Raw genomic sequence first — 16,335 nt, 5'->3', positions numbered from 1 at the left:
TGGACCATAATGCCCCCAACTTAAGCCATGTTGCAAGCCCCTAGAGAGGCCACACCCCTTAGTGTCCACCACAATACTTTAGTTTCCCCTACTGAACTGTTAGGACTACTTCCCTCATGTATGTGGTGTTAACACAACCCTTAACTAACCTCTTAATCCATTTGTGATTAAAAATGCAGAAGTAAGGAATCTTGTGAGAGCAGAGTAGATATACTTTATTTAATAGTCAAGTATGAAACACTTCCAAGTATGATTATTCATAATGATTTGGGTTGAGTAGAAAGAGACACAAAGTAGGAGATCATGAGCAATTTCACATTTCAAGGTCTAGGAATCTTAAGTTTTATGAACTTTGATTGAATTTGTTTCACATTAGTTATGATGATTCATCCTCAATAAAAGTGAGAGAAACATGTTTAACAAGAGAAAATATAAAAGATGGATGGATTGTGAAAGAAATGCAAATTTCCCTTTTCGTGACTATTATTTTTTTACTTTTAGGCAAAATTGCAATCCTCCCTTAGCAGACAGAGTACCAGAGAATGTATCCTAAATTCACAAACAATTAATGTAACAATCACCTGGTGCGGAAAAAAATAATGAAAAAACATTAAAATTATATATGAATTTCTGTCCCACCCAGCTGAAATCTCTTCTAAACTCTTATGCTGCTACTGAATCCCCACACACTGAAAGCAGGGTAAACAGGCTCGGTAAATATAGTTTGGATTCTGTGCAGAAGCTGCATGCCATCAGCCACACTGTAAAAAGCTAGGATCCCAGCAGGATGATCGAGGTAGACGCCTATCCGAGATGACCTCGGGACTGGTAAGTCTGTGCTCTTATTATTGTGCACAAAAGAAAATTTGGACTCAGAGCAGTAGAGGCTCCAGGACTTATTGTTCCAGCCCAGGCTGCACTCATTGCTATTCCCTTTACGAAGGATTCCCCTGTAGGTAACAGCCACATCTACCTCTGTTCCCTTCCAGTCCACCTCCCAGTAAGCACGGGTCCCAGTCACGCTTTCCTTACACAGCACCTGAAAACAAATGGATTAAACTCAGCTATTGGTTTATGCATAGCAGCAGCTGAGAGTATAGCATGTAATCTGAGAAATACAGCTTCCAGGGAAAATGAAAAGCTTGGTAAAATCATATCGATATAAACATAATCTTAGCAGATATCTGTCTATCAACAGGGAATGTTTGACAACTGAAAATGTGCTTGAATGCAGGGGAATCAGGGTTTCCAATTAAGGGCACATCCAAGGTGTTCAAAACCAGAATAACACCTTTTAATACCAGAACACAATATTTATATGTGGACCAAAGTTCTAGAACAGAAAACTGGTGCATAGCTACAGACCGCTAAAAATGTGATATGACATTACTGGGTTACAAGAAGCTCAACTTTTAATGTTCAAGACTGGACACAATACTTGTATGTGGACCAAAGTACTGGACCAGAAAAACTGGTACACAGCCACAGTCTGCTAAAAATGTGAAATGATGTTACTGGAATGCAGGAAGCTCAACTTTTAATGATCTAGACTGCAAGCTGTGTGCGGTGTGTTGAAGTCTGATTTTGAACGATATGGGTAAGAGTCGGTGAGACATGATAGGTCGGAGGGTGGGAAGGATGGGGAACAAGGGGAGGAGAATTAGTAAAAGGAGCAAGAGGGGGACTTACTTTTAAGTGAAAGTATTTCACACAGAATATGAGGACTGGGAAACAAACACAAATTAAGTTTGGGTGAGAACATGGGTGGAAAGAAAAGAGGTAGCGATTATAAATGACAGCAGCCCATGAAAAAAGTTAAAGATTAACAAGCTTAGGGGGAGTAGAGGTTTGACAAAGGGGTAGCAACATCTGGTACTGTGTCCAATTCTAGTCTCACACAACATGGTATCAGTCTGTAATAGAAAGTAGAAGTATAAAAGCTTGATTTTCATTATATAGTGCAAATACAATGTAACTCAGATTTCTGCTTGGTCACATATACACTCATGCTCAGCATCACTGTTCACAGACTTAACCACTCTCCCTGCCACACACACACCCATGCACACACACATAGAAGGGGAATTGAATGATGAAAATGGAAATTCAACCAAAACTTGGTAAACTTGAGACATTTTAGGTGTCAGGCATATGAGTCATAGCAATAGATTGATGGATGTCTGATGGCAATAGGTGGAAGCACTGTCTTTATTCTTTATGTTATTTGACTGTGAACATGTAATAGAGCATATAATGACAAATCCCTTTATCTCTTTCCTTTTTGTTCAAAGATTAACTTTTCAAATGACTTGAAATCAATTTAATCTAACTAGTCAGTCAGCAAAATGCTATCCAACCATCCATTATCTACCACTTAGCCTACTCGAAGTCGCAGGAGCTTATCCTCGCTGCCATTGGACGAGACGCGGGGTATACTCTGCACTGGCCACATATATAGACAGACCATGCACTCTCATTCAATTTCTCCAGTGAACCTGCTGCATGTTTTTGGACTGTGGGAGGAAACATGAAAACTCCACACAAGAAGGTCCCCCAGTAGTATGTCATTTACATTTAAAAACTTCAGAACCATCAAAAGGAATATTTGTCACTAATCTTGGCTTCAAATGTAAGGATTTGACTGTTTTAGTTGTCAGTGCATCGCAGTGTTCACAACTGAAATGCAAAGAGCCTACAGTAAAGTGCTTACCTGCTGCCAGTGGTCAAATCTATCGGGATGTTCGGGGTAGTTTTTCGCCTCACTCTTCATCGTAGCTGTTCGATTCCCCTCAGACAAGTGGAGGTTCCGGTGGACACTGTTGACATCCAGAATCAACTGGCTGGAATCTGACCGATGCAGGACAATAAAATGATTAGAGTGCTCATTGAATTAATATTAGTGCTCATTATGCCATTTTAATATTTTTCATTCACTTTTCCAAAGCAATGTTAATAGTGAAGAAGAGTGTGGACATGAGACCATGTCGGTGACAATTTGTAATCCAAGGTAAACTAATTTATTATCAAAAATGTCAGTCACTAATACATCACCAAATGTCACCAAAATTTCTATCCAAACATATTGTGAATGCTTCTTAAAACAAAAGCAGGAACACCTCTATTTGTTCAAATGATCCTGAGCTCGATGTTTACTTTTTTTCATTTCCTCAAACCTGCTCTGCAACTTGTTCCAGAGCGTAACAAGGAGTAGAACACCAAACCAGTTCTACTTTGTTAGCTTCCGTAACACTAGTTTCAGTCATTTCACCATGTCATAATACTGCTCTATTGTTACATCTGTGGGTGTTGTCATTGTATAGGACCATAACTAGAACTTCCTGACTACAAAATAAAATCTGAAAGCTGTTCTTTTTATATGGCTATAAAGTAGCAAGGCAATGGGCTAAAATGTCCATGATTTAGTTCAAGGCAGGTTGATGTTCTATGTGGGTAGAGTTGATTCAATCACATTTCAAGAAATCTTCTCTTATCTTGGGTTCTTCTGTTGCCCTTCGGTCTTCTCTCAAAATAGACTCTCTTCTTGTTGCTGTCCCACTTTCTTGTGTGATATAGACTTCCTTCACTATTAAAAAAATAAGAACAAAAAATCAAGACAAAAGGGGATGGAAAGGATAGTGTCACGTACAAAACAAGCACACAAACCAACATTCTTGAAATAGGAGTCCTTTGCAAAAAGACATGGATACTAATATCTATTATTTCAAACCTGCAGAAGAGATTTTGCTTGTTTCTCTTTTGCTGATTTCCTCCACTTGTAATTTCATTGCAGAAATGGCTCTTTTAGTGGCATCAAAGGAATAATTGGGAGCAACGCTGACACTGTTGAGGTCTTCATATCCGGAGGGCCCTGACAGAGACTGCCAACTCTACCAAAATGGCAGGAGGACAAATATGAGATAGGAAAACTCTGTCTTGGGCCTTGAACCCACATAGTACAGCTGGATTTCAGCATTACCTGCAGGAAGTGTATGTGATCATCAGTGTGAGACAGCTTCTCCAGGTCAGTGTGCCTCTTCCTCAGCAGAGTGATCTCTTCCTCCAAACGGTCTAATAATATTTCACCTCGTGTCACAGTGGTCTTTTCATGGGAGCGGATCATCTCCTTGATTTCATTGTACTTCCGCTCGATGGAACGGAGAAGTTCAGTGAAAATGCGTTCGTTCTCCTCCAGGACAGATTGAGCTGAGTGCTGAAAAAAGGAAGAAATGGTAGAGTTTATTGTGTGGATGGAAAGGAGCTCATGGCAGTATACTGATATACATACACTGAAAAAATGGGCCAACTGTATCTTGTATAACAGTAAATCTTAGGTTCTTTTGATTTCCAAAATTGTGAGACACAATTTTACTGTCTATATCCAGACCTGTATAATTTATTACTTGTTTTTTCAGTTTTCAGCTCATAATTACCTAATTAACATGATTTGTTCAGTATAATCAATGAATGCCATGAATAAATTACCAATAGCCTCTATAATACTTATTAAATAAATATTTATTAAAATGATTACAATATTAAAACCAGCAACAAATTCTTTGTTGCAGGTTACTGGAGATTTAAGTATTCCCTATTGTGCAATAGAAACCATTTTTGCAGTGTTTATCCAGCACACCTATACAAAGTTTATGATGCATGAATGTTTTAAGAACTTTCTCAATATCATGATGTTTGTTGCATGTACTGTGGCCCAAGCAATCGAGAGAAAGTGACAAAAGATAACTACAAAATGCCTGTAGCTTTATACATACTTTAACTGACTCCACAGCTTGTCGAAGATCCTGCCATTTTTTAATTCTCTGGTTTATCCGCTGTTGAGATTTGTGGAGTGTTGTACCAAGTTGTTTCTGTGGAGAATACAATAATAGAAACACTATACTTGTTGGGTGTTGGCACTGGCAATAACTATCAAACTTTAAAAGCCTTCAGTGAATATTAACTGTACTGTATCTACCACTCACTTGTTTCTCTGTCCTCTCTGTTCCAGCTGGGACAATGTCATGATGTTTGTGTTCATCCATCATGCACAAAACACACACTGGTGTCTGATCGGTGCGACAAAATGCCTCCAGCAGTTTGTCGTGCTGAGCACAAATCTTCTCTCTCATTTGACCAGTGGCTTTGACCATTTTATGTTTCATCAAAGCAGGGTAGTCATAGTGAGACTGGAGGTGATCCTCACAGTAAGATGCCAGACACACCAAGCATGACTTCTCAGCCTTCTGCTTTCTGGTTGTGCAGAAGTCACAAAGGACATCTCCACTCCTGCCCTGCATCCTTGACTGGCTACGTCCAGTGGAATGATGAGATCTGTCCAAGCTGCCGTATCTGTCTAAATCCAGAGTGCTCGGGTGGGACATTTTCACTGAAATTCGCAGTGATGTCCAGTAAATACAATGGTAAAATTAAGAATCAAGCCTGAAGAAAAAACTTGACCTTCTGTTCAAAAAATGTAAATCTCCAGCAAAAAAGGAAGACGAAAAAAAATATAATAAAAAAATCCACAAACAAAATTGAGAGCAAGATTAAGATCAACTGAGTTCAGTCGCTTCAGTGAAACTGCGAGTGACACTGTGTGTGACAGAATGATTGCTATGTTGTCTGTTCACATGGTAAAACCAGTATTCCTAGTTGGGTGTTTGATGAAGGGGGAATGGCTGGTATTGCAAAAGAAACTAAGCAGAGGTGTTAAAATAATCTTTACCTGAGCAGTACTGTAGTTTCAGGATACTTACTTTATGCTTTCAAGTGAATGCAAGGGTTAGGGCTCTTTATATGGAAACTAACGGAGTACTATTGTGTCATGGGGAATCTTCATCAGAAAACTAAATGTGTCACACAAATCTAGTACAGTAAACATTTCTCTCTGAAAAGTTAGGAATTAGAAGTAGAAAGTAGCCCAAATGTATACTCCTTCTTCATTTCCTTTCGGCTTCTCTCTTCAGGGGTCACCACAGGGAATCAACCTTTTCCATGTAACTCTATTGTCTGTATCCTCCTCTCTCACACCAACTAACTTCATATTCTCTCTCACTACATCCATAAATCTTCTCATTGGTCTTCCTCTAGACCTCCAGTCTGTTAGTTCCAATTCTGGCATCCGTCTACCAATATATTCACTATCTCTCTTCTGTAAGTGACCAAACCATCTAAGTCTTTTCTGACCTTCTCTCCAAAACATCTAACATGTGCTGTTCCTCTGATAGACTACTTCCTGATCCTATCCATCCAGGTCACTTCCAAAGAGAACCTTAGCATCTTCATGTCTGCAACCTACCTCCAGCTCTGTCTCCTGTCATCATTGTAACTGCTTCTAGGCAATACAGCATCACTGGTCTCACCACTGTCTTGTACACCTGTCCCAGGTCCCATTTTATTAGCATTAAAATCATGTTTATGTCACATCATTTTAACTCTTATAAAGTATGTGTGTGTGTGTGTGTGTGTGTGTGTGTGTGTGTGTGTGTGTGTGTGTGTGTGTGTGCGTGCGTGTGTGCGTGCGTGCGTGTGTAAAATATATACGCTAATGTATCTGAAGAACACTCACAACGCTGACAAAATAGCATCATCTTGTGGAACTAAGAGAGTATTGCATTACAAATGCATTTCAAGTTTAAAAAATGTTATATGAATAAATGAATAATAGACAGACCTACAGAGAATTACAAAACTGCTTGAGTGGAAATATTCATCCATGTTTCATTTTAATTGCGATTATCGAGCATTGCGATCCAAAATATAGTTAATGGCAATGTCCTACACACATGTATACATTTCTGGAACAAAGTTTTTGAATCCCCAGAAATGGCACGAGCCAGATTTGCATGTGAACAGGGCTAATAAAATATACAGATGAATAAATATATTTGCAAGATTTTTTAGCCAAACTTCCTGAGGAGACTGAGGTCATTTGGTGTCTGTAGCAGGCTCCTTAAGGCCTTCTACCACTCTATGGTAGCCGCTATTGTGTGCTGGCGGGTTGGTGCCAGGACTGGTGAGGTCAACAGGCTCAACAAGCTAGTGAGGAAAGTCTGCTCGGTTAGCCACCCTGGTGCAGAACTGAACGCTTGGGACACTCCTTTGTGCCCATCGCCATCAGACTGTACAACGGCAGTCTGGATGGAACACATCTCTGACCGGCCAGAGGTGCATCTGTGCTACCACTACCTCACTCATTGACACATGTCATGCCCTAACGCGGTTGTCTATATTTTTTATCCTTGATGGTCTCAATCCATTCACATCCTATTTATTTTTGTCATTGCTATTGTCACTCTGTTTTTGTTCTTATCCTTGTCGTTTTGGTTGTCTTTTTTCTTCCCGTTGCTGTCTTTTTTTTTTACCATTCTTTTATATCCTTTCATATCCTTGTTGTTCACTCTGCTGTCTATTTAGTTGTGGATGTCTTTGCTATCTTTTAATTGTCTCTCCATTTATATTTCTACCCATATTTATTGATACTGTGATTGTTACAATGCTGTGACAAAAGACTTTCCCTCATGGGGATCAATAAAATATATCTTATCTTATCTTATCTTATCTTATCTTATCTTAAACCACCTAAACCAAAGTCTTCAAGATTCCCTTAAATCTGATCACATGCAGATTTATCATCAGTAAACAAAGTATCGTCTTTCACGAATTACCATTGACTGAGATAAGTGGTAGCTCCTGTAGCATATCCCAACAACCCTTGGTAGGACATTTCTGAGAACCTGTAAGTACTCAATAAATAACTAGAGATTAATATGTTGCTGCATTATGCATGTTAATGCCATTATGGACTTGCAGCATGGCAAATAACACAATTACACAAGAACCAGACATCACTTTTGAAACGACTGCAGCCCCCTCTGGCTTATTTCAAGATCCTTTGATCCATCAGTAAATATTTATCATTCTTTGTATCTAGACTCGCAGGAGGTAGAGAAATTGTCTTTGAAACTGAACATTGCTGGTTCGATACCCGGCTCCTCCCAGTGTGTCAGAGTGTTGTTGAGCAAGACACTGAACCCTTAACTGCTCCCCTGGCACTGATGGACGGCAGCCTACTGCTCATAGTTCATCCATGATGGGTTAATTGCAGAGAACAAATTATTATTCCATTCCCTCTGTACCATCTAACTCCTACATATGTTTTAGGTGGTGTCAACCACCTATCCTAATTCAGCTTAACTGTATCAAAACTGTTTGTCATTTACCCACATACTCATTTCCTGCATGGTAAAAAAAAATGCTCAACTGCTTTAACCCCAATGCAAGGAGCTCTCTACTCATGAGCTATCTGTGTGACATCATATAGTAGTAGCCTTCTGCCTCTGTGATTTTGCTGCTCCACCCTCTCTGTTCTCACACACACACACGCACACACACACACACACACACACTTTATATACCATTAATGAAAAGGTTTGAGGTACATTAACCTCCCCACCCCTGTGTTACGTCACAGCCTCCCCTAAGTGACCTTGTGGTTATCTGATCTCCTTTTTGAGCATTGCAACCTTCTCCACCTTATTTTTAAATCCATTATTTGCTGGACAGACAGACATACAGAGTCAAACACATATAGAATATTTCTGATTTAGTAGATACAGCTGGAATGAAAAGCAAAAGCCATTATAAGGCCATAAAAAGTAGTACATGTTTGGTCAATTACATCATAGAGAGCATATTCACCCTGCATGGCCCTCTATGTGACATCATAGCAACCCCTTTCACTGAATAGTGCCCACTCATCTTTACATCATAAGCTTTTATTGCCTCTTCATAATGCAGAGGACAACCTGAGCAAACAAACATAGGACTCAAGATTTATATTAAGCTGCAAATATAAATTTTATGCCAATATGCCAGTCAATGTTGTCACAAGATATATTCGCCTTGTAATGTCCCCTTTGTTTAACAATAGGAGACGCAAGGACTACTTGCTCTGAAAACAATCAATAAGACCCCATGAGCTGAAACGTTTTTTGTTAAATGCCAACTATAATAGAAGTAACTGGTGAAAAGCCATTTTATTTTGCGCTCTACTTTGTGGCAGTCCATTGCGGAACAGCTGTAACCTAAACATTAAAAAAATAGGTTTTATAATAATTTTATTGATTGTGTTCATCAAAATCATAATTCTTGTCATTTTTAATTGAAACTCTTTAAAAAAAAGTAGACATTCATTTCAAAGGGACTAACTTGGGGATACCTCAAACCATCATATTGACACACGAGATCGTACAACACAAACAAATAAAGCTAAATAACTAGCAGAATCATTAAGTCAGGTTTACTTTCAGACACTGACGCCCATAAGTTATGTTAGGTGCAAAAGATTTCCCTAACTATGAAAAACATCATTCGTCAATGTAAGGCCCTGTGTTCCATAGACGCCTCCGGGACTGCAGGGGGCGACAATGGTTTCTATGGCGACTTGAAACGCCACCGATTACTTTCGCTAATATGCGTCGGTAGCCTAACGTTGGCGCCAGATGAGCATTGGCGCCAGCTACATACACGGGCAGAGAGGAAGACACAGAGCAATTGGACGAAGCTCATAACAGCTTGCAAAGCCCTCCACAGTCCGGAGTTTGAAACGATCTAACGATTTCTTCTCCTTCTTCAGACTGTAAAAAGAGATAAGGAGAGATAGGTGGGTGTCTATGAGCATTTATGAAATTCACTTACAATTGGTGTTTTTTTTACATCGTTTAAAATTAGCCTGCTAGACGTGTAGTAGAGACATCGTGGCAAAGAGACTAAATATCATCGTACACGAATCTTAGTCAGTGGTAGTAAACTCATGTCTCGCGTGTTCGCGGCAAAGCTTATTTATGTTACCGAACTTTGTAATGGAAAAATACAGGCCTGAGTCACACTGATGGTAACTGTATGCTCCGCTTAGGAAGCCGACTTCTACGGCAACACCATCATATGGGTCTATTTTAGTTTAGTTTCAAATCCACGTTATACGAGGTGGATGTTAAGTATAGAGTCGATCTGTGTGCTTGTTTCTTGTAATGACGCACAATTCACTGCTGCAAGCGAAATCAGATGGTCGGATGGGCGTTTAAGCAAAGCTTCCGTTCCAGTGTTTTACAATCTGAAGGCTTCTGCTGGACTGCTAGCTGGTGTAGCTGCGGTGTGTCTGCTACGGAACCGGATTAGCTGGCTTGTTAGCTTGACATCAGTGCTACGTAGCCGATACGCTAATCTCGTCTGTGCTCTGTAGCTGCAGAGCTAACAGGCAAGGCCGCCATTGAAGTCGTCCGTGCGGGTTGCAGGTTGCTCCTACAGAGTCAAGAGGGCTTCAGGTTTGTAGCCTGGACTTCATATGCTACCACGAGAAGGAATCGGTCATATTTAAGAGTACGTTTATACTTGAGTGTAACATTCGAGTTGACTGAAATATTTTAATCTTGCGTGAATATTTATGTAAGCAAAAGAAGACCCTTCCCGGGCTTTTAACGCAGTATTCATCGCCCCCAACGTTTACGTTAGCCATCTTTGTTTTAGCTAGCCAACTCCTGATTAGAACTGCGATGTGGCTCTTAGCTTGCTAATCTACCCACCTCTCTTGATCAATGCCGTCCTTGCTCGTATCTCACAGTAAGACTGTGGAGGACGTTTTCTGTGTTGTGCCAGTTTGCGGCTTTTCTTATTTCTGTGGCGTCCTCGGGAATGGCTTTGGGGCTGAACTAATTCAACGTGTTTTGAAGGGCGGAAGCTAATGTGGCTAACGTTAGCAAGCGGCAGCCATCTTAGGCGAGCATTGTCGTTTTGGCTAGCTGAAACTGCTGGTGTGGCAGAACAAGATGGCCTGTTACTATGCACACATGGAGAATATCCGCGCCCCTAGTTGTACCCCAAGTCATTTAACTCGATTTAAATCGTTAGTAAGAGCATTAATTTTCTTTTCATCAAGACTCATTGCGTTGCCCGCTTGATGCGGTCGCAATGAAGCTAGTTAGCTCGCTAAACCGTGAACACATTAGCCGCTAACACAATGCTGTTATGACGTTAACAAGTTTCCCTCGACCATAGCCAGCTAACTAGCGGCTATGGCAGCTATTTGTAGCTGTTTTGGGAAGCTAACGAGCAATTTCAAGTACCTTTAACGACACATTAATGACAACTGGCTATACACTGTGCAGATTTTGTTTCAAATAGCAAGTAATGAATTGCGTAATGGGCACGGATCGGCGCGTTTGTCTTTGGCTCACAGTTAAGGTTTGAATCCATACCTAGATTATGATGGGTCTCCTTTGATATCATCAATTATGTTAGCAAGGAAGGAGTAGCTCACCTTCATAGCTAACTTAGCTAGCGAAATTTGCCCCTTAGCAGACTGATTGTGGCTTTGTATATGATCCTGGCGCATGGCGTGTAAGTATGAAACAGAAAGCAACATGAGAACCTCTACTCTTCATCTGGTGGGCATCATAAACCCACAGGTGTAGCAGTTGTGTTTAATCACTCATTTGCTGTCAGCCAATCATACCCTTTTTTCTTCCCAGTACACTTTTAGTCATGTATACAGTGGTCCATAAAACGCCCATCAAACATTAAGGGCTTCTTTTTGTCAAATAAACAATACCCTTTCAACAATCGTTCACTACATCCCCTTTTTTGCTTATAGGAATATTAAATTATGCCCCAGGAGTAAGGGGAGGAAAACTTGACCCGATGAAGTTAACCTCGTTAACAATTTTAATTCAAATTTGTCTAATGGAATTGAAGTAATTTTTTTTCACTTGATTTTCCCCCCTTGTATTTGATTTGTCAAGTATAGTGGATATATTGATAGAAGGAAGCCGAGGTTAGATCTGCCAGACAGAATTTGTTTTGTAAATTATAAACAGATTTTTTCAAGTGGTTCTCCTAAGGAACATGTTATCGCCAAATGAGATCATGTTGAGGGGGTACATTAAAAAAAGCAAAACACCTGTTTTTGATGTAAATAACCAATGTGATGTTGAAAGTCAACACTACTCTCCACCAGTCTTGTTAAACTGTTATTGACCATGATAAAAGGCATTCTTGACAGTATTGAATGTTGTAGAGTATGAATGAAATACATCTATACCAAGAACCTCTCTTTGGACTTGGGTAATTATCCCTTTCTTTGAGTATAGTATAACTTGCAAGTATGAAAAAGGCTTGGTTTAACAGTTTGTGTTATTCTGTAATGTAAAATTCAACAACTGTGCTCAGTAACCAGTAATTTGGGTTACAACAAGTACCTGAAATAGCACACCATTAATTTAACCAAAGTAAATAACTTACTAATCAGATTTTTTTCGTCCATTGTTAATCTTTTTTTTTTGTTCATTAATCAGTTGTTCAGGGAAGTTGGTTTCTTTCACTCATTGAGAAACAGTTTTTCAGGAAACCTACCACTGTTCAGATACCATTTACACACATGCAAAAGATACGTAATGTTTGATATATTTTTTTGACGTGTTTTAAAAATAAGGTCCTCACAGGCATGGTTAGTGTGATTGTGGGAAAGTTAATGAGCACCCTGGCACTGTCACAATGTTTTTTTTATATATATATATATATATATGTTGCAGATTGACACCCCGGAAGAGCAACAGTGTCGCACAAACCAAAAGCAACATCTATATCCCAAGTTCCTACTTGTGTTACCGTCCGGCAAGAAAACGGAGGTCGTGGGGCTGGAGTGTGTTCTCATGGCAGAGTCAGAGACTGAATGTGACACACCCGGCCTTGACACACTTGGGTCGGAGTGTGTCATAGCCCATAGCCATGTCGACCTTCACTATGGAGCAGAAACTGAGATCATGACAGAAGAAAAGCGGGGATTAGAGCTGGAGATTCATGGCTCAGACTTAAAGATCCAAGGACTGGGAACAGATCTTGGAGCTGTAGCCTGCGTGGATGCAATTGTAGCTGAGACGGACCATGATTACATCAAAGTCGAACATGGTGAGATGCACTGTTTCACTGGAGCAGAGATCAAGACAACAGGAAATGAAGCTTTGCTCGGAGAGGTTCTGCTTAAGACAGAAAGTGAGCATGTGGTGAAAGTAGAGTCTGACCATGGTGGCGAGTTGACAGTGGAGTCTGAGAATGGCGTCATTATACATGAAGCCCATGGCCTGCAGTGCAATGAATGTGGGGAAATATTTGGCAGCATAGCTGACCTTCACCAACACTTTGAGATCCATAAGGACCTCAACCCTTATATTTGTGTGCACTGTGGTGAGAGCTTTGCTGTAGAGGCCAGCCTCAAGCAGCACATGAAGATTCACATGAAAGAAAAGCCCTATGTTCCAGCAGGTGTTGAGATTATGGGCAAAGATGTTATCGACGCATTCAGCCTAAAGTCTCATCAGATGATCCACTTGCCTGATAAGCCTCACCGATGCTCAGAATGTGGCAAGAGTTTTGCAGCTGCAATCACCCTAAGAGAACATATGAAGATGCATTCAGAGGACAAGCCCTATAAGTGCACCCAATGTAGGAAGAGTTTTGTTCGCAGAAGGCATCTGAAAAAGCACCAGGAGGTCCATGCACGTGAGAAGCCATATACCTGTGGCCAATGTGGCAAAGGTTTTGCTACAACTTCCAACCTGAAGCAGCATCAGAAGACCCATGCTGCAGTTGTGCTCGGAGACAAACCCCACCGGTGTGCCCAGTGTGGAAAATGTTTTGCGGCTGCAGCCACTCTGAGGGAGCACCAGAGGGTCCACTCAGGCGAGAAGCCGTACAAATGCAACATGTGCAGGAAGAGTTTTGTTCGCAAACGTCACCTGAAGAAGCATCAGCAAGTCCATGCTGGAGGGAAACCCTACACATGCAGACATTGCAACAAGGGCTTTAATCACTCGTCCTCCCTCTCTCGCCACCACAAGACCCACCTGCAGACCCCAGTGTTTTCTCCACCTCAGCCCGGGAAAACCCTGACCTTCGGCACCCCCCCAAAGCAAAGGGTGCACCTTCAGGGAGAGAAGCCCTACATGTGCCATCACTGTGATAAGGGGTTCAATCATTCTTCTTCCCTGTCCCGGCACCAAAGAGTCCACTCAGATGGAAAGAGTTACACCTGTGGCCACTGTGGCAAAACATTCAATCACTCCTCCTCTCTTGCGAGGCACCAGAGAATCCACTTGGAAAATAAGCAGCAGCAGCAACAGCAGCAGCCACAATCACCACAACCACAACCAGAGCAGTACAGCCCCATCCCCACAGTGAAGGGGTTCCCGAACAGCCCCTTCCCAAAACAGTGCATCCTGTCTGTAGAAAAACCGTACAGGTGCTCCCAGTGTGGAAAAGGCTTTAATCATTCATCTTCCCTGTCTAGGCACCACAGGATCCATGTAGATCAGTGAGCTCTCGTGCTTACTTGGTGAGCTCCTTCACTCATGTGCTGCCCATGCAAATGCACACATCCCCTGCTCCCCCATTTGTTTATACCAGCCATCGCCACACAAAAAATATCAGGCCTACTTTTTTTTGACAAAAGTGGTTAAGCACAGCATAAAGAGGGTTAGTTGAGAATAAATGGGCAAAAAATCAATTCTTCAATGGCAGATGGCTTTGACTGAGGACATAGAACTTAAAATTCCTAGAAGATCCTGGACAACTTGGTTTGAGGACAGCGTAAAGTTAGATTCTGAAGGAGCCTCTGTTTTTGTCATTGTGCTTCACTTGCAGGCCCCTCAATGAACACTTCAAGAATTTAAAGTGATTTAAAGATCTACATAACACAATTGCTACTCAATGAAATATTGCTTTCTGGGTGGTCCTTTTTGTTAAAAGGAATTCTGTTAATGTACCTTCAGGTGGGCTTGTGCTTTTCAGCTGCAACTTTAGTCAACGCTACCAACTTACGAAGTGTCGTCTCAATTTAAATAGCTCCTTTTCACCCACATAACCTGTGTGAAGCAAACAGGAGATCCACTGTAAATACTTACTGATTTCTTTTATATATGTATAGGTGACTAGTGTGCTATTTCAGAGGATTGCATTTTTGATAGTAAGATCCACTTTTGTCTCCACCTTTTTTTCTTTTACTACTTTAATTTGTTTTACGTGTTGGAGATAAACATGTCGCAGGAGTTCTCATGCAGCTTGTTGTTGAATTTGGGCTCCGTCAGACATGAGCCATCTTGTATATTTGAGGTTGATTTCTTGTATGTCTACCAATGGGTTAGCACTGCTGCATAGACTGTAGAGAGAGCAATACTGGCTGATACCTGATTCTATAATGACATGCAATTTAGCCATATGAAAAATTTGTAATAGAAAATAAAACCTACTGGGTAGCATTACTACAACATGACTCGTGTCTGAATTATTTACTGTGCATTTTCCACTACCCAGGCTTCTTGCTTTGGAGACTAATTCAGTTACCTGTGTAGATATAGATAGCTGTTATACATGTTCCAAACTCAGTTTGATCAAAAAGGTTGTGTAAACTAAAAGTGGACTACATGGGAAATACTCAATTTTACAGGACTTTTCCAAATTCCAATGGATTGTGCTCTATTTACTGTTCTCTGTAAAATATCTTTTACAAACATGTATTTTTTTAGATATGGCTTGGGTTATAAGAAAGGGAGCAAGAGATATACAGTTTTTATGGGAGTGAATATTATGGTGAGCAATATTTTCTTTTCCTTTTATTTGGATAACAATTGTGCTTCAAACTGTAGCATAGTTTTCTTCCTTGTGTTAGATAGGTGCCTTATTGCATGAAATGTAAAAATGTATGCTCAGCTGTCATTTGGAAAAAGTTAGGGTTTCCAGGAGTTTTTTTTTTCTTTTTTTCTTATCCATTCTAACTTGCCCTACATCTTAATTTGTCACAGATACTTATTGCTTTTTTTTTTTCTTTCATGTATATTACCATGTGTTTACACTGTTATGACTTTGTCTTTATTTCCCCCTTCTTGTCAATGGCCTCATTTTGAAAGAAAAATTGTAAATGATCCATAAAAGCTTCTCTTAAGGGTTTATCCTGTAACACCTCTTCCCAATTTCTGAGTGGCACATATATGGATAAATAAAGGTTATTTGACTCTCTTGTGGAGTTTTGTTATTGGAGTTTCTATGACATAATAAAGGTGGATAGCCCCATAGTGACAACGTTTTTACTACATGGGTGCTGGTTGACGACTGTATTCACTCCTTGCATTGCAGTGACGAGAGAATCCACATGATGTCACTATTTACCACACCAAATGTTCTGTGGACTCCTGCTAGTAATAACAGTTTCTTCTTTTGATAGTCCCTAGATTATACTGCTACCTGAGTGCAAAATTAGGGAAGTTGTGCACTGCAATTTATAGCCTGAGA

The 16,335-nt window shown here is 40.4% G+C and overlaps 2 protein-coding genes across 4 annotated transcripts; one reads left to right on the top strand and one right to left on the bottom strand.

Annotated features, from left to right (window-relative positions):
* Window positions 1-194: 194 nt before the first annotated feature.
* ftr14l (finTRIM family, member 14-like) lies at window positions 195-5,755 on the bottom strand. The gene is made up of 7 exons (XM_086170227.1): window positions 4,980-5,755; window positions 4,770-4,865; window positions 3,977-4,210; window positions 3,728-3,887; window positions 3,470-3,583; window positions 2,711-2,847; window positions 195-1,039 (listed from the first exon to the last, which is right to left on the bottom strand). The coding sequence occupies exons 1-7, from the start codon at window positions 5,376-5,378 to the stop codon at window positions 656-658; spliced, it is 1,524 nt and encodes a 507-aa protein (XP_086026353.1). The 5' UTR covers window positions 5,379-5,755; the 3' UTR covers window positions 195-655.
* Window positions 5,756-9,520: 3,765 nt separating this feature from the next.
* Window positions 9,521-16,063, top strand: LOC147236529 (uncharacterized). Of its 3 annotated transcripts, none has more exons than XM_086170197.1 (2): window positions 9,521-9,661; window positions 12,585-16,063. In XM_086170197.1, the coding sequence occupies exon 2, from the start codon at window positions 12,705-12,707 to the stop codon at window positions 14,364-14,366; it is 1,662 nt and encodes a 553-aa protein (XP_086026323.1). In that variant the 5' UTR covers window positions 9,521-9,661; window positions 12,585-12,704; the 3' UTR covers window positions 14,367-16,063. The 3 variants fall into 3 exon arrangements, with proteins under 3 accessions (XP_086026323.1, XP_086026342.1, XP_086026332.1); XM_086170216.1 differs by lacking the exon at window positions 9,521-9,661 and adding an exon at window positions 10,238-10,322; XM_086170206.1 differs by lacking the exon at window positions 9,521-9,661 and adding an exon at window positions 10,268-10,377.
* The last annotated feature ends 272 nt before the right edge of the window (window positions 16,064-16,335 follow it).

Source organism: Fistularia commersonii, chromosome 2 (genome assembly GCF_037954325.1).
Source record: "Fistularia commersonii isolate RoL2024-O1a breed Wild chromosome 2, RoL_Fcom_v1.0, whole genome shotgun sequence".
Taxonomy (NCBI): Eukaryota; Metazoa; Chordata; class Actinopteri; order Syngnathiformes; family Fistulariidae; genus Fistularia; species Fistularia commersonii.
The sequence above is the reverse complement of the archived record's forward strand: the minus strand, read 5'-3'. Positions and strand labels throughout refer to the sequence as shown.